This window comes from Rhododendron vialii, chromosome 5a (genome assembly GCF_030253575.1).
Source record: "Rhododendron vialii isolate Sample 1 chromosome 5a, ASM3025357v1".
In the NCBI taxonomy this organism is placed as follows: Eukaryota; Viridiplantae; Streptophyta; class Magnoliopsida; order Ericales; family Ericaceae; genus Rhododendron; species Rhododendron vialii.
In genome coordinates, this window is record NC_080561.1 from 27,586,083 (window position 1) to 27,604,452 (window position 18,370).

Here is an 18,370-nt window from a genome sequence, read left to right on the forward strand (position 1 = left end):
GCAGAATAGAGGTCGTATACCTTCCTTCACAGTATTCACTTCAGAATCTCGAGCCTCACCTATTCCAACATCACAAGGGAGCAATAGGAGGGATCACCTCGTTCAGAAATTTCCTCAACAGTATCAGCGTTATATTTCCCACTGTGTTGACGTTCGAGCCGATGGTCATTGTGGCTTTAGGGCGATAGCCGCGCAACTCTATGGTTCTGAAGATGAATGGACTCAAGTACGATAGGACCTTATCCAAGAGATTGAACAAAATAGGGTCCTGTACGATCAGGTTTATCCAGAACGTAATTATGTATCCCAGGTGCTACAAAGACTTCATTGCTTCCAGCCATCGGCACCAGAGGATCATTGGATGGATTCTATATCATTGGGACTTGTCATCGCATCAACGTACAACGTTGTACTACATACAATCGATATGATTGCTTCGAGTTGTTTCACTCACTTGCCGTTGAGCTCCCATCCAGTTCCATTAGAAGCGCGCACACATATAGCTATTGGCCGTGTTAATGGCAATCACTTCGTGCAAGTTTCCCTATACCGCCATTACCCTGTACCACCCATCATCATATGGTGGAGGCCAAATGCATCAAATGAAGCACAAGGATGGGCTCATCCTTATGAAACACGCCTCCAATTGTGGTACGAAGTGATGCAGATAGATTCGCCGGGACGACAACCACAATTTGGCGGAAATATTGACTAAATTTGTGTATTTATTTATGTTCATGTATTGGTTCTATATACTTAATTATAATTAAATGAATTTCGCTTTCAGTTTGCATTATTGATTGTTCAGAGAAATATAAAGTAAATTTAAGTGAATTCAACATACATAATTTATTTGAAAACTCAAATCTAGAAGTTTCAAAAAATGAATGACAAAAAAAAAAAAAAAAAGATAATATATTGGGCCCAAAAAAATTATTTAATATTTCATGTTCAATATTAGACTTGTTTGATAGATTTCGTTGAGTAGATTTCAAATACATAAAATTTATTTAAAAAAATACGTGATTTCAACATTTTCAGACAGTTTATATATTAAAAAATATGATTACAAAATTAAGTGTTCCAAATTTCAATCCATTTGAAGGACGCGGGGTCTCTGCTGCCCACCATGGGCAACAGCCCCAACCCACACTCACACACGGCACCGTTTTATCTAAGGAAAAAAAAAAAAACTCTTCCGCTTGCAATCCTATGGAGCAGAAACGTGATTATGAGAGCCCTAGAGTTAAAATTTAATTATGTCTCTTTAGAATAATATGATCAGAATAATAAGATATTCGTACTTGTTTAAACGAATTAAAAATTGGCGTACTTAATTTTTTTGACAGTTTATATATTAAAAAATATGATTAAAAAATTTAAGTGCTTCAATTTTCAATCCGTTTGAATTGACGCGCAGATCTTATTATTCTGATCATATTGTTCTAAAGAGACATAATTAAATTTTAACTCTAGGGCTCTCATAATCACGTTTCTGTTCTATAGGATTGCAAGCGAAAGAGTTTGTTTTTTTTTCCTTTGATAAAACGGTGCCGTGTGTGAGTATGGGTTGGGGCTGCTGCCCATGGTGGGCAGCAGGGCCCCCGCGTCCCCGTTTGAATAGGTGAAAATATTTTATTAATCTGATCATTTTATTTTAAATGGTCATAATTAACATAAATGATATTGGTACCGACCTCCCCGGTACCGAAATCGTACCACCGGCCGCCGGTGGGCCGTCTCCGGCCACCGGATAGCCGATCCGAGCCGTCCAAAAATTTAAATAAAAAAAAACGAGGGGGCCCACGCGGGAATCAACGCGAATATACATATATACACGAAAAAAGGGTGCTCGGATCAAGCACCTTACACACCTCGGATGCCGTTGATTCCCGCGTGGGCCCCCTCGTTTTTTTTTTTAAAAATTTTTGGACGGCTCGGATCGGCCGTCCGGTGGCCGGAGACGGCCCACTGGCGGCCGGCGGTACGATTTCGGTACCGGGGAGGTCGGTACATATAGCACTACTCCATAATTAAATTTTGACTCTAGGGCTCTCATTTTTTAACCCTAAGAGATATTTGATTCTACGATTTTCTTAGGGTTAATCAACGAGAGCGCCATATTCAAAATTTAATTATGACAATTTAAGATAAAATAATCAGAAAACTAAAACTTTTCCACTGGTTCAAACGGATTGAAATTTGGAACACTTAATTTTTCAAACTCTTTATACATTTTAAACTACCACAAAAATATAGTTTTTCTGTTTTACATTATTTCACCATCGATATTAGGCTCGTTTGATAGGTTTCGTTGAGTAGATTTCAAAAATATATAATTTATTTAAAAAAAACAGGTGAAAAAAAATTATTAGCATTTACAGTTTTATAAAAAAATAAAATAAGAGTGAGAGAATGCGGGAAGAGAGAGAGAGAGAGAGAGCATGGGTAAAACGGTAAAATCGGCTGGGCCGGTGTCAGACCCCCCCGACACGGGGGGGGGGGGGGGGGGGGGGGGGGGGCAATTAATAGCTCTCTTGTGTGTTTGTGTTGTGAGCTCTATGTTGTGAGAGAGGGAGAGAGAGAGAGGGAGAGAGACAGAGTAAAACGTGGCCATTTGTGGTTCACATGCAACAAAAATGGCGAAAAGACAAAAAACCCAGCCCCAAAAGTGTGTACTGTTTCCAATTGGGGGGGTAAATGTGTTCGAAATTGAAGTGTGTCTGTGTTGTGAGCTCTATGTTGTGAGAGAGGGAGAGAGAGAGAGAGTGAAGAGACAGAGTAAAACGTGGCCATTTGTGGTTCACATGCAACAGAAAGGGTGAAAAGACAAAAAACCCAGCCCCAAAAGTGTGTACTATTTCCAATTGGGGGGGGTAAATGTGTTTGAAATTGAAATTAGGCCATCCGAAAATCCGGCTCTTTTTATTTTATTTTTTTTTCCAATCGATAATGGTAGTTTTATTAATGCAAAGATGAAGCATCAAAAGTAGCTTCCCTATGAACCCAACTCAGAAAATTCCCTTGCCAAGTTAACGGGGAATCTAAAGATAGGGCATATTTGGCTATAGCATTAGCCACCCTATTACCGTTACGGGGAACAAATTGAAAAGAACAAGACGAAAAACGACAAAGAAATGATAAAGTATCCTCAACAATAACTTCCAGGCATGCTTTAATTTGACTCTTGCGTTGCAACATATTGATCACTGCTTGTGCATCACCCTCCACCACATAGGATTTTCCAGTCAAGCAAATAGAACAATCCAATGCCATCCGAAATCCCTCGGCCTCCACAGTTTCTGCAGATGATCTGTTTGGAATTGGCACAGCCATAGCACCCAACAATCTTCCTTCATGGTCACGAATTACCACTCCCACACCTCCTTTGCGCGTCCTATCGGCGAAGGCCCCATCCACATTAATCTTCATGAAGCCAGGTTCCGGTGGTTTCCAAAGACACCTGTTTATCGATTCATCCTTTTGTAGCTTCTGATGTCCATTCTCCGTAGCCTGTAGAAATAGATTGAACTCTGCTACCGCCTCTTCCAAAATCCTTGTTTCCAGCTTCCAAACAGTCTTGAAAACCCACTGATTCCTAGCTGTCCAAATATGCCAACCAATAATTGCAAATAAGCCCAAAGCTTCCCGTCTCGATCCACCAAAGGTCATATTTCCTACCCTTTTCCATATGTCCCGTATCTGCGCATTGACCATTACCTCAGGTCGTAGCCGAAAAGGAGACAACACCCAAACTTTTGAGGCTCTATCACAGTTAAGTAGCATATGAGAAGGTGTTTCCTCTGCCATTCCACAAAGAGAACAGATCGGATCAACTGGCAGATGACGTTGTGTTAAGGCCCTAGTAACTGGAACAATATCATGCAAACATCGCCATAAGAACATCTTAATCTTTGCCGATGCCCGCATATGCCATACCTTTTTCCATATATCGGCATCCTCTTCCACACCACTGATTTGGCCACTGCACCGTGTTGCCCTTCTCAGCTGTACATGATCTTTTGCTATAACATACGCTGATTTCACTGTAAACTGTCCGGAACTGGTACCTTTCCAAATATACTTATCCGCGAGTCCTGTAGTACTCAGGGGTACACTTAGAATCAGCTCAACATCTCTTTGCACAAAGACCTCCTCCACCACTTGCTTATTCCATACCATTCTGCTCTGGTCCACCAAGTCGCCAACAAAACTCCAATTATTAATGCTCGGTTTTGGCGTCAGAATTTTGGGGTAGTTTGCGTCGGGGAGCCATGGGTCCTCCCAAATTTTTGCCTTATTGCCAGCGCCAATCCTCCACTGCCAGCCCTTTTCAATAACCTCTTTACTTGCTAGAATGCTCTGCCATGCCCAAGATGATGACTGTTTCGGTTGAGCCTCCAAGAAAGAAGTTTGTGGGAAGTATTTTGCCTTAAAAACTTTGAAAAATAGTGAATCCTCCCCAACCATAAGTCTCCACCCCTGTTTGGCTAACATGGCTAGATTGAAAGCTTCTAAGTCTCTGAATCCCAGTCCTCCCATCCCCTTTACTTGCGTCATTCTATCCCAGCTCATCTAGTGAATTTTCCTTGCTTCATCAGTCCCACTCCAGAAAAATTTTGCAATCGCAGAGTTTAACATCTTACACAAGCTGATAGGCAGTTTCACACATGCCATGGCATAGATTGGTAAGGCTAACAGTACATGTTTTGCCAAGACCTCTCTACCCGCATGGTTAGTGAAGCTACCATCCCAACTTTTGATCTTGCGCAATGTGCAATCTTTAAGGTACATCAAAGCATCCTTTTTTGAACGCCCAATGATATAGGGTAACCCCAAGTACTTCCCTGCTTCAGGACTATTGCTAAACCCCAGCATCTGCTTGCACTCCAAACGTTGATTCCCGCGTTAGGCCCCTCGGTTTTTTTTAAAAAAATTTTTGGACGGCTCGGATCGGCCGTCCGGTGGCCGGAGACGGCCGCGCGTGACGGTCGGTACCGTTTCCTTTCACTATTCATCGGTCCAAATAGCACCACTCGACTGCGCTGGCGCCCAAAAATCTCAGCCCAATAAATGACCTTTGGGGCCCTGGGTCATTCTGAAATGGGTCCTTATTTCAAAAGGGGTAAATTCCAACATGGTAGGTGAGGTTGAACTTGCATGGAAACTTGTACAGTATATAGTTCCACCGGAATGTGTTGCTTTTCTCCTTGCTTTCCACTTTTAGGCTCTGTTTGAAACAGAGAGAAGAAAATAATAATTTTAAATTTTGTACATAGTAAATTTTTTCTTCCATTTTATTTTATTTTCCTTTCCATTCCGTAGGTTCCAAAAGTTTGCAACTATGGGTCCACTACATGTTCAAAAAAAAGAAAAACTATGCGTCCACTATGAAAACAGAAAGTCTACGGCCACCGAAGGCAAAATGCGGTGGCCGGCCACCGCACGCCGTGACGGCCCACTTCGGGCTTCGTACGGACGATCTGAGCCGTTCAATAATTTAAAAAAAAAAATCGAGTGGGTCACGCTAGAAATCAGCTCAATCCGATATGTGTAGGTGCTCGGATCAAGTTTTTCATCTTTGGAAAATCGGAAAACCAATCTTTCCATTTTTTTCGATTTTCCAAAGATGAGAAGCTTGATCCGAGCACCTACACATATCGGATCGAGCTGATTTCTCGCTTAAACCCACTCGGTTTTTTAAAAAAAAATTATTGAACGGATCGGATCGTCCGTGCGAGGCCCGGAGTGGGCCCCAAATGACATGCAGTGGCCGGCCACCGCATTTTGCCTGCGGTGGCTGTAGTCTTTCTGCTATGAAAAAACTTGTCTTCATTGCTGCCAAGTGTTGAACATTACTGTCTCAAGTTTACTTTCATTTCAACTTCACACTAAAGATAAGGAGCAGAGCTCCAATCACAATCTGGGAATCGTAGTCCCCTTTCTACAGTACTCTTCCCAAGAAAAGGTTACAGAGAGAGAGAGAGAGAGAGAGAGAGAGAGAGAGAGAGATGGCGGAAATAGGTGCAGGCAGTTTGATGATGAAGAACTTGAAGGAGCTGATAAACAGCAGGAGAGATTTGATTCTAGAAGTCGAAAATCAAATCAACTGTCTTTATGAGGATCTTCGAATGCTGAGTAACTTCCTCAAGGATTTGCAGGAGAAGGGGCACGAAGCAGTGAAAAATCTACGGTCAAGAATTAGAGATGTGGAATATGAGGCAGAAAACATCCTCGACTTGTTCGTAGTTAATGCTGCCTCAAAGAAGCAGGAGCAGAAGAAGAAGAAGAATGTAATGACGAAACTGAAGACGATGATGATGAATACGAAGAAGAAGGATGTGTTAGATCTTGCACATGTTAAACAAGAAATAGAAGCCATCAAACAAGAGGTGATGGAAATCTACAGAAAAAGAGTTGACGAAATGGCGGCCACAGAGGTTGGAACTTCTTCCATTGGAGAGTCGTCGATAGCAAATACCCATACGTCGGAGGATGAAATAACAGTGGGCGTCAAGGAAGACGTAGAGATCACAAGAGACCAACTTACATCAATAGCAAATACCCAGATATTGGCGGATGAAATAATAGTAGGCTTTGAGGAAGAGTTAACGAGAATAAAAGACCAGCTTACCGGAGGATCAAAGCGGCTACAGGTTGTTTCGATAGTTGGGATGGCTGGACTAGGCAAGACTACTTTGGCTAGAAAAGTTTACAATGATCCTCTGGTGTTATACCACTTCTATAGTTGTGCTTGGCTATTTGTTTCTCAAGAGTACCGAAAGAGGGAGTTGTTGCATAGGCTTTTAAGTTCAGTTATGCAGCATACGGATGGCATTGATCAAATGAGCGAGGAGGAATTGGCTCAACAATTTTACAAAAGCTTGAAGGGAAGAAGATATTTGATTGTGATGGATGACATATGGGATGTTAGGGCCTGGTTCGATTTCAAAACTTGTTTCCCAAATGACAACAGCGGAATTAGAATTTTGTTGACAAGTAGGAATGGGCACGTAGCATTGCTTGCCAAACCCAATTGTCCTCCTCTTTCTCTGCATTTTTTAACCGATGATGAGAGTTGGGATCTAATCCAACGGAAGGTAGGAAACTTGCCCTCCACAGCTCATGCTGGTAGGAAAGAAAATAGCCAACAAGTGTCGGGGACTACCACTGGCGATCGTTTTGGTAGCTGGGATTCTTACAAACGAAGAGAAGAGTCAAGAACGATGGAAGCAAGTAGGGGAAACTTTGTATTCACATGTGGCTGCCGGTCCGCTACAATGGACGAAGACACTGGCACTGAGTTACAACCACTTACCTCATCACTTGAGACAGTGCTTTCTCTATTTTGCAATATTTCCAGAGGACTTCCAAGTGCCTGTATGGAAATTGATTGGGTTGTGGGCGGCCGAGGGATTTATAAGAAAGACGGGAAAAAACCTTGGAGGACGTAGCAGAGGAATACTTGACAGATTTAATCGGTAGAAGTCTCATATTAGTTTCTCAAACAAGATATGATGATGGAGTCAAAGCCTGTGGTATCCATGATTCTATGCGCGATTTTTGCATCAAACAAGCTGAGAAAGAGGGTTTTCTCCACCATTATTCACACGGGGATCAGGTTTTCTCTTCTTCTAATTCAGAGTATCTAAGCATTGACGATTCACTAGATGTATGGACGACGTCTTCTATATTCATTTTTTCCCCTAACACCCAGACTTTTGCTAGCTTCAACTCTCGATGCACTTGTTCGCAACTCCCTTATGGTAGTCAATCATGCTACGAACTTCTTAAGGTTCTTGATGCAAGTTTCCGAATTATTAGGAGTTACCCCAATGACATAGGAAAGCTAGTTAGCTTGAGGTACTTAGCAATCGGTACCCTACTTGTGCACTCAGAAACACGCGTCCCAACTTCAATATCTAATCTCCGGCATTTAGAATCCCTTATTATTGATGCACGATCGTCTGTGATATTACCTCATTGTATTAGAAAGATGGTGAAGTTGAGGCATATTCGCATTACTGGACACGGGACACTTCAAATTGAAGGGCAAGATCCCTATGCTCCTTATCCATTCTCGATGGATGACCTACAAACTCTCTCATGGGTAGATCCATGGTCTTGTGGCGATTTCTTGGCTGGGACCCCCAATCTCAGGAAGCTGGGGTTTCGGGGACGTATTGCGAAGGAACATGTTGTAAACCACCTTCAAGAGCTGAAGTTTCCCGATATAGACTTTCTAAACCACCTTCAAGAGTTGAAGTTGTTTAATACATGCTTTTCAAAATCTGGCGGGTGGTCAGCGAATCTAGGAGGAATTAGGTTCTCCGCAAATCTTAAGAAGCTAACTCTGGGACCTTTCTGAATTGGGATGAGATGTGCACCCTCGGAAAGTCGGTACCCAAGCTTGAGGTTCTCAAACTATTGCAAGATGCCTGCAAAGGACCAGTTTGGGAAACATGTGGGGATTTCCCTCAACTCAAATGCTTAAAATTCGAATCTCTTGACGTTGGGCGGTGGAATGCCTCCGCTATGCATTTTCCCCGGCTTCAGCGAATATCGCTGGTTGGATGTTACTGGCTCGAAAGCATCCCTTCCGAAATGGGGGATATACCCACGTTAGAGATGATCGAGGTGCACTTGTGCAACCTTTCTCTGGCCAATTCCGCCAGGGAAATTAAGGAAGAGCAAGAAAGCATGGGAAACACTTCTCTGCAGGTTGCGACTCCGGTTATTTGTAGAACTACTGGTGACGTTGAAGTAAGTACAGTAGTATTTCGGTTTCGTGCATTTTGTACAGTCAATATTACTACTACCTTTGCTTTCTGTCCATTGTTATGTTGAGTTTTGCTGCTCTGCTTCCTAACTTTTCTCAACGTCGGCATGATTTAACAAATTTTCTTCTTTGAAGGTTCTAATTTACATCCCGATGTAGTAGAAGCTGCTTCTGCTTTACATCATGCCTAATTCACGGATGTTTTTTTTTTGGTACAAAGGATGGCCAAAGGCCAGAAGGACTAGACCGAGAGGAAAAATTACCAGAAGATGGAGTTGACCAAGTCGATTTACCACATCAATGGTCTCATGTATCCAAATCACCAATCCATGGTATCCCCGATTTTTACCCATACATGGTACCCATGTTCAAAGCGGACCATGCTGCCCTTCTACGAAGATGACTTACTCCTCAAAATCCCTTCCTTCCCCCCTTCTTCTCTCCCTCCGCTGGAACGTAAACTCCTTCCTCCTTCCTCCTTCCTCTCTCTCTAGGGTTTGCCCCCCTTCGTCTCCTCTGTGCTCCCCATCCTCGCAAGACTTGCCCCAACCCCAACACCTGACCTTGCTCCCAACTTCCATCCCCTAATCGGCTATCTCGTTCTGCCGGAGACGGTAGCTTGAGTCTGTCAATCGTCCACGCTTCATCAGAATCGATTCCGACTCAATCGTCATCAGGTAAGTTGTATCCCAACTTCATCGCATTTCTTAAGTTTGGTCATAAATTGTTCAAAGTTTGGATTCTTGTCCATCGTGATGTGCGAGTTTTTGTTGAATTTGGGGCTTCTCGGAGTGATTTAGAGTTCAAGCTATAAGCTAATCTCTCCCTTTTCGGAGTTGTAGGATTAGGGTTATCCTTCTCATTTAAAGTCTTTTACCTTTATGCCAAGAAAAATGGAAAAGTTATTACACTTGAATAGTCGTTCATTGAAGGTTACTAAAATGGGTTTGGAGATTGGTACCCTACGTGTGTCGTGACATAGCAGAAGCTTCCACTTTATATCATGCCTGATTCACACATGTAATTTTTTTGGTACATAGGATGCCCAAAGGCCAGAAGGACGAAACTGAAATACGCCTCGGGACTCCCATTCCTTCACTGTCCACAGCTACCACAGGAAGCTTCACTGTCCACAGCTACCACAGGAAGAAAGTGCATAGTCGAGGTGGGTATAAACTGACCTGAACACCAAAGTTATAAAAAAAAGCATAGGAAGAAAGTGCTGAGGATTTGCACGTTTTCGCTTCAGCAAGGGAGGCATGAATCGCTTTATTGTTCGTCATTTTCTATTGCGTGATCTTTTACCATTGCCTATTCCAACCGTTTTGGCAGATTTCATTTTGTTTAAGTAATGTAAACTCCTTATATATTTTTTGCTCCTCTTCTTGTTTTTGTAGTTATCGTTATTCTTCTTAACCATATGCGCAACATAATACTATGGTGGTTTTTTTTTTCTTTTTTATATTGAACAATATCCCCTAGTTATACTAAGTAATAGGAAAATAAAGAACCAAATAAAATACAACAAAACATAACAAAATACAAAGAAAAGCCGTGTGGCACCGGAGACCCATCAGCTAATTTTGTGGAGCGTGATCTTTCATGCCTTTGAATTCTTCTTTTCACTTTTGGAAAATCAAAGTTTCGACAAAAACTTGCATGAATCAAAGGGAGTTCCAGACCTAGGTTCCAATAGTGCACCCCTGCACTACAAGGGTGTAGAGCACAATCCAAGCCGTCACTCTCAGCACCCCTGCAATACAGGGACCCCAAGTTCGATAATATCCCTAGTGAATTTGTAGTAATTTTATCTGGAATGACAACAGACATATGAAACAATATACTTGGAATCTTCAGAAAATAAATAAGTTATTTGCGTCGGACACATGACACCTAGACCTGAAAAATGTGGAGAACACTATAGAGTAAAACACGATTGGTACAAATTAAACAGATCATACTTTGGCATATCCTTTTATTTCTAGACAGTTTCAGTTCATTATCTCTGTCGTTCATAGAAGTGGTCACATTTGTTCAATCCTTCATTATCTAGTCCTAATTCAGTGTAAGAAAAAGTTGAAAACCTATACAGATAGGTTTAGAAAACTATTACTCCAACTAGCAATAATATCAGTTAATCGACTTATTTCTCTTACACATAAGTTGAATTTCAAGAGACTAAATTCCATAGATCCAATTTCAGCAGCAAATAGCCGACTTCCTGTCACAGAAATAACTAGAAAAGAAAAGAAAAGAAAAAAAAGAAGAAGAGGCAAACTCCACTTTTCCTCCTGTGGCTTGGGCTTGGGCTTGGTACGGATTTCCTACTTGTCATCTCACAACCAGCACGTTGCCCATGCATGGTTTGTCGACCAAAATGTACAATTACATTCGTTAATGGTTTGTGGACCAAAAGAAATATCTCAGGAGTGAGGAGACTAAAAGAGTTCCTAGATTCTTAAGCCAATACTAGTATTATCAATTTAACACAGGTCCTTGACGTTTGTTCATATATTTGTCTCTATTTTGTCCAAAATCCAGGTACAGAAGGCAAGAAACTTGGAAACTTTCAAGACATGATCAAGGTATTCACACTACTTTTATTCATGTGGAGCAGAGAGCCAGTCTATTTACCAATTCAGCTCAACAACCGAAAGCTTCCTTTGCTGTGTATCAAAATATGAACAGACAAGAAGCAACATCAAAAGTATCCCACCAGACTCGACGCTTGTTTGTCAAATGGAGCTCCAATTTCGACATAGACAGTGAACCTTGGCAAGAGAAGCCATATAATCACCAGACCTGTTGAAAAAAGTTAACTGGAATTAATACAATATACAAGTCCATTAAAGAAAATAGAATCACGGAGAAGTCCTGATTTGAAGTTTGAACCTTTGACCATATGGGGACTGACGGGCAGCAAGCAAGTGGACTTTAGCTGCATCTGTTTTGCTCTGCATGTATCGGAAACAATAAAGCAGAAGTACTATTGTTAAAATACTTTTCAAGCTAAACCTAAAAGGGCAAACAATTTTGAGTAGGGACCAGTCTTAACTAGAACAAAGCATGCAATTACATTGGTTTCAACCTATGAATGTCCAATCACTGTCATTAAGTTCATTTGCAACCAAGTGCATTACATGATCACTAAATGACCAAATTACTGATCACTCATCTTCAGTAGGGCACAAAAAGTCACATGGAAATGAAGTGCTTTTGATATGCAAAAAAGCTAATACAACTATTGCACGGTGCCAAAAAGTACCGCCCAAACGGAGAATGCAGTCGGCTCTTGGTGAGTTACACTTGTAAAATCCAAAATTCTTGAGACGTTAATAAAACTTGGAAACAAGACAAAGTCTCAGGGGTTTAAGGGAAACATTCTCGTGCATGTAAATTCGAATTCACAATCTCTCCCTTCAATTCGGAAATTTTAAATATCACACACCGAGTTACATGTTACTGTCAATTGCTGAGTGTTAACAAGGGGTAATAGTGATTCTGTTGGTGCAGATGGTAAGAATGACGTAGTTCAGAGAAGAAAGCTCTAATCCCCTCTCATCTTTCCTCACTCTCTTGTTTTTCTTCTTCCCCTTCACCTCTTACTTTTGTCTAAGTCAATCTTAAGTCCTTAGAACAAACTACAAAACAACTACCTTATCCCAATTATAGCTGATTACAATGAACATCATATTATATTCTACAATGACATTGATTGAATGCCAAGAAACTGAGAACAAACCTGTGATTCATAGTAGAGGCCAGCATATAACCAAGCATAGAAGTATTCACTCTCCTGGCTGCTTGAAAATGCAGCAACAAGCTGCACAGAAAAACGACATTACTCTCCTAGCCATCCAATATTGAAGTGAATACTGACATAGTTTATGAGATAAGTATGAATGTTAGGGCGACTTACATTAAAGATTAAATAAGCTTTTAGAATACTCCATTTTATCAGAACTAAGGCATGAGCAAGGTTTTCAAATATACGAATCGTGTACCCTCTTTCTATTTTAGTATCACATCAAGATGCGTATCACATATTCTAAGAGAGTAACAATTCCATGGCCTAAACCAGATTATATCTCTCCTCTTTACATCAATCACACTGCGCATATGGTAGGGCCTCAGTCTAAACAATAGCAAGATAGAAATAAAAAATATATATCTTTCAGTTATGCACTGTAATTAGGTGGCAATTTTGACACCATTTTCATTTACTATCTCAAACTAATTACTCCTTCAATTCCTATCTGAAAACTGTACCTTTCCAATTAAACTGTTTCCCAGATTCTCTCCCTTAATGAGAAACTAATGGAACTGTTATCGAAGAGGATGAGTATGTCAAAGGAACGTGCACGCGTGCGCGCGCGCACAACACACACACGTGATAGGAAAATAAAGAAGAATCGTGACGCAGCATCAGCCATCATCTAGGCATGCTACTGAGAGAGAGAGAGAGAGAGAGAGAGAGAGAGAGAGAGAGAGAGAGCAATTCAAAGAACTTCTCAACAGTTTTAATTGGAGAGCTCAAAGCATCAATTCAAACCTTCTCCGGATCACCACCATCTTTGAACATGTTATAAGCTTCTCGCATGACAGGTCGCGGATCTCTGCCTACCTACATCATCTAGCAAGCAGTTAAAAATAGTTGTACTGACCCTTTCACAGAATAACATGGAAGTGCACCAGGCACATGTTATTGCCTGCTTGATTAGGTTACCTCAAGAAACCGCCTCCTTGCTTCATCCACTCCATATAATTGAGCTTCACAAAGAAAGCACCATATTGACTCCTCAGTGTCATTTGGATTTTGTGCCACATCCAACCGAAATTGCTCCGCCCCTTCCTCAAACCTAAAGAGAAAAACTCTATTTAAAATCCTCTACAATGATGTTAAATAGAACTAAAAGACTAACAATAGAGATATGTTAATAAGCTAATACCTATCGAGATAATATAGTGATAGCCCCCTCTGCCAGAGATCTGATTAGCCAACATGACACAAAAGTTACATCATTAAGTAACCAAATGTTATTGGAGTCTTCAATTAATAACTTCTGAGAAGTGGAAACCCGACAGTTGTACAGATATAACCTCAGAAACGGGAGGAAATGTTTGTGGGGATTTATAATGTTCGTTAGCGAACAACAATTCATTTAGACCAGCATTTAAATGTGCATATGCATATATTCTACGGTCAAGTAAAGCAATATGTCAAGGTTACCCAACGCTTCACTCAAATGCCTCCACTCCTTACTCAAATGTCATCCAATATAAAAATTCGAGTAAATACACCACCAATCATCCACTCCTTGACCCAAACTTCTATCAACACGACTTTTACCTATATTTTGTGCCCAAAAGAAGGGAAGCTATTTCTTCCATTAACTTATTCAAGGCCATTTTGTGGCGCTCAGAACTTACCCCTCTACAACCAACGAAACTTTCACTCAAATTTTAACCCTAAATGTTTGCTTGGCGATTTAAGTGCTCCATGTCAAATGAAGCTTACCCAAAAGTTTGCTCAACTTGAGAAAATTGAGTCAAGGGATGGAGAAGGTCCTAGCTGTAAAGATTCAAGCAGCCAGAATCTTCACACTTTCAATTAAAGCAAGTGATCAGCAATAATGCATTGGTTTCCGATGTAAAACTACAAACCAAGATCTTATAAGTTGCCTGTTCTTGTATTGTAAATTGTTTGTTTACAAAGCATGCACATGAAAACTGTGGGAACTTACATGCCTTCTGACGAGGATCACGCTCGATTGCCTTATCAAACTCCGCTACTGAACCAGAAACGTCCCCCTTCATTCAGCCAACAAGAAATACACTTATCATTATACTTTAGGGGGAGTTGTGTTTTTTTAAATCAAATAAGAGTGGGAGCGGTTTTGAGGGAAGGGAATAGACTTGGAATATCGTTTTAATGATGAGGGTGCCCGAGCATAGATCAACTATTTGAACTCCGGTAGATGTAGTGCTCACTCCACATAATTATAGGGCCTAAACTAGGTAGCAACCTCACGTGACTTATTCTTCGTGCGATTTTGTTTGTTAGTTTGAGCAATTCCACAATAACACGCAGAAATTAACCATTGATCCACTCACATTTGTTATTTGAAGTAGCAACTCACATAGAGTCATAAATTGAAACGAGCAATATATCTTTGAGCCAGAAAAGAAGGGAAATGGGCATCTCCAATCCTTACCCTTTTCTCTACACAAAGTCACAAACTAAAAATGGAGTAAAAACACTGAAAACCCATCTCCATTGGCATACCATTTTGCCTACGTCTTTTTAAGTTACGGTCCTGCTAACCATATACCAATAATTCCAAACAAACTCGGATATCAATACACATATCACCGATATTAATAAACTTTCACAACTATCAATACACTTTTCTTGGATATCAATGCACATTTTTTGCACATTTTTTACCTATTATCCTCCACCCAACATTTTCCTTTTACTATACCATTTTTCGGAACCCAAATCCAAACCTTTGTTTTTCCTCAACACTTCTTTTCACATTTTTATTATTTACAAATGTGTCATTTCAAACCCAAATGAAGGAAAAATGTGGAGGGAAACATAAAAAACTACAGTATAAATTTGGATCTAAATAAGGGTTTAGCATAGGAGAAATCATACCCAAATGGAGTTGTGACCCAAGTTTGGATTTAAAAATAGGGTAAGGGCTGGAGATGCAACCGTACCTCTCTGAAAAGCATCATCCCGCGGCGAACGGCGGCCAGGGCTTCTTGACGAGCATCATTCCCGCCGGTTAAGGCGTCCCAGATACCGGAAACCGAAGGCAGGAGCGGTCTTCGGGAGAGAATTGGGACTGAGATTGGACGGTCACGAATTCGGGAAACTGTGGTGCCGAAGACGGGAGCTATATTCGGGAAATTCAGTGAAGGAAGAGTTGGGGGAGATCGGTGGACGGAGGAGGTAGTAGTAGTAGTAGCAGCAGCAGCAGCAATGGAGATGGGAATGGGAATGGTAGGTTGGATGTAGTAGTAGCGGGAAACCACCATTGGTGCGGGATTTCAGTGATGACGCGGATTTGAGGAGAGGTGAAAGGTGATGACCTGATAAGGCGCGTCTATTGAATGGGAGTGTGTGATGAATGGTAACGTCCCCCCGCCCGTTGACATTTTTTGGTTTTGTCTATATAACTTTTTTTTCTTATTTATTAGTTTTACATTAAATTTTTATGTGATATGAGTTCGTCTCGAAGAGAGAAATCTAAAAAGTAAAAAATTATGAATTTTATACAAATATATTTTAAAATATCCAAGAAAAAATCCAAAAATTGACTTTTTGAGCTTTTTTTTAATATTTCTCAAAATTACTTGTGTAAAGTTATAATTTTTTTACTTTTTCGATTCTTGTCGTCGAAACGAACTTATATCATATAAAAATTACCGTAAAACTAACAAATGCAAACAAAAAATTTTGAATAAAGACAAAACTAAAAAATTATGCTACATAAGTTATGCCCTGTTTGGATAGATTTTTAAAAAAAAATATCCAACTCCAAAAATACTCATTACTCCTATTTTCAATCATTATCCTCATTTCTCTCTTTACCATCATTATTCTCATTTCTCTCTCTATCTCTCTCCACTTATTATCTTTATCTCCAATTATTACCCTAATTTTTCTCTCCACTCAGTACCCCAAAAACCAAATCCAAAAAGTTTCAAATCTCCATCCAAACAAGGCATTAATCACTGGCGTAAACTCCTCACCCATCCGACCCAAGGAGAGTATTTTTCAGTGTTTGGTTTACAAATAAATTTAGGGAAATTTATAGAAATGGTCCTCTTAATTTTAACCGAGTCTTAGTTTCGTTCTCCAAGTATCAATTACAACTCTTTTGACCCTCAAGTTTGGTTTTCGTATCAAGTTTGTCCAATTGATAACGTTTGTTAGCCAAACTGAACAAAAAAAAAATCAGATTGAGGGCAAACATCATCAATTAGACCAACTTGGTGTGAATTGCAACGTCCAAACTACCATCAATCTGATTTTTTCCGTCCAGTTTGACATACAGAAATTATCAATTGGACTAATTTGGTACGAAAACCAAACTTGAAGGTCAAAAGAGTTGTAATTGATACTTGAAGGATGAAAATGAGACTCGGATGAAACTAGGAGGACCATTTATATAAATTTCCCATAAATTTATAACTCCTAACAATACATAACAAGAAAATTTTGAAAAGAAAGGATAAGGGAGGAAGGGATAGCCAATGATCCCCGCCTATACACTTTACATGTATGTATACATATACTCATGATTAATGAAAAGATTTAAAAAAAAAAAAGAAAGAAAGAAGAAGTGGCAAAACATATTTACAAAACAACGCTGCTACACATACCGATTTTTGCACACAAATTGTGCACAGATCACGGTGTGGAGTCCACTACGAGTCACACACAAATGATTCAAATCATTCATTAAATGTAGAACATTTTTCAAGGGCCTTCGCGAAAAATCAGCTCAATCCGATACCTATAGGTGCTCAATCCAATCATTCAACTTTTCATTAAGATTTTCGGATAATGAAAAGTTAGATGATTGGATCGAGTACTTATAGGTATCAGATTGAGCTTATTTCTTGTAGGGGTCCTTGAAAAAATATTTTATAGTTAATGAACGGATGTATTGAACCCGTAGTAGCTCCCACACCGTTATCTATGTGCAAAAAATCTGTGTGTAGACTTATTGTTTACAAAAAGAGAAGATTATGGTCATGGATATAACCTGGAGCTCTAGGTTGTAGAGAGTTTTATTTTCACGAGTGTAGGGGTGAAGAAAGTAAGAGAGAAAGTCGGAGTCTAAAGAGATAAAAATGATTTACGGGTAATTTGAGAGAAAGATATTTTCAATCATATAAGGTAAAACGTTTTATGTTGAAAAATATTTTACACTGTTTTTGCCCAAACAAACAACAAAAACTGAAAAATATTTTGCATAGAAAAAACAGAGCCCTAGTGCGTGTATTAGTTTTCGTATACCTAAGTGTTGTGTATTGAATAGTATGGGCCCCTCTAGCTGGCAATTGGAAATTGGAGTATGTTTCTATAGGTGTTTTACATTTGCCATTTTACTTTTTTGTAATTACCACAACCAAAGTGGGTTCAAGTCATTTTTCAATGGTGATAAAAGGGGTTAATGTCTTTGCATTCTTTTATACCATGAGGTATTGTATTGTGCACGTCTTGTAGGGTGGACTGCCCTCTGAGACTGGGAGTGGTTCACCGAACACCAAACTCTAAGTGGCGTTGCCCCTCGTCTCATTCACACTCGATCAAACCCTTAGAGCATCTCTTACTAACACGGCAAATGCCTATTGTTAGCATAATTACTGAGCTACTCTTGTACTTGTGGTTTCCAACCCACACGGCAAACCAAGAGGCAAAATGCCTCATGCCACTCCCGCACGGCACTTGTAGAGAATCAAGTACAACTCAACAAATGCTACTGCTAGACTTTTATTTGGGACTCGAGGAGAAATTTGATTATAAGAGTTTTAAAAATAAAAATTAATTATAAATTTTTCAAAAAATTC

At 40.1% G+C, this 18,370-nt stretch overlaps 2 protein-coding genes across 5 annotated transcripts; one reads left to right on the forward strand and one right to left on the reverse strand.

The window, feature by feature from the left end:
* The first annotated feature begins 5,863 nt into the window (after positions 1–5,863).
* Positions 5,864–11,452, forward strand: LOC131326751 (putative disease resistance protein At1g50180). 3 transcript variants are annotated; one of them, XM_058359617.1, is made up of 3 exons: positions 5,864–8,763; positions 9,000–9,456; positions 11,321–11,452. In XM_058359617.1, the coding sequence occupies exon 1, from the start codon at positions 6,012–6,014 to the stop codon at positions 7,452–7,454; it is 1,443 nt and encodes a 480-aa protein (XP_058215600.1). In that variant the 5' UTR covers positions 5,864–6,011; the 3' UTR covers positions 7,455–8,763; positions 9,000–9,456; positions 11,321–11,452. The 3 variants fall into 3 exon arrangements, with proteins under 3 accessions (XP_058215600.1, XP_058215601.1, XP_058215599.1); XM_058359618.1 differs by lacking the exon at positions 11,321–11,452 and adding an exon at positions 9,820–10,531 and having other exon boundaries at positions 5,864–8,767; positions 9,019–9,456; XM_058359616.1 differs by lacking the exon at positions 11,321–11,452 and adding an exon at positions 9,820–10,531.
* On the reverse strand, positions 10,877–15,934 carry LOC131326752 (uncharacterized). Of its 2 annotated transcripts, none has more exons than XM_058359619.1 (8): positions 15,506–15,934; positions 14,524–14,590; positions 13,729–13,768; positions 13,506–13,638; positions 13,332–13,399; positions 12,522–12,602; positions 11,672–11,733; positions 10,877–11,581 (listed from the first exon to the last, which is right to left on the reverse strand). In XM_058359619.1, the coding sequence occupies exons 1-8, from the start codon at positions 15,824–15,826 to the stop codon at positions 11,481–11,483; spliced, it is 873 nt and encodes a 290-aa protein (XP_058215602.1). In that variant the 5' UTR covers positions 15,827–15,934; the 3' UTR covers positions 10,877–11,480. The 2 variants fall into 2 exon arrangements, with proteins under 2 accessions (XP_058215602.1, XP_058215604.1); XM_058359621.1 differs by having other exon boundaries at positions 13,332–13,403.
* Positions 15,935–18,370: the final 2,436 nt, after the last annotated feature.

Bases quoted from the DNA above. Each gene is read 5' to 3' on its own strand.
- LOC131326752 (XM_058359619.1), bottom strand. From the start codon at position 15,826: ATGGTGGTTTCCCGCTACTACTACATCCAACCTACCATTCCCATTCCC. The intron at 12,603-13,331 runs GTTTGAATTGAT...TTTTCTGTGCAG, and splicing joins ATGGTGGTGATCCGGAGAAG to CTTGTTGCTGCATTTTCAAG. The intron at 11,582-11,671 runs GTTCAAACTTCA...TTTTTTCAACAG, and splicing joins CAGTCCCCATATGGTCAAAG to GTCTGGTGATTATATGGCTT.
- LOC131326751 (XM_058359617.1), top strand. From the start codon at position 6,012: ATGGCGGAAATAGGTGCAGGCAGTTTGATGATGAAGAACTTGAAGGAG.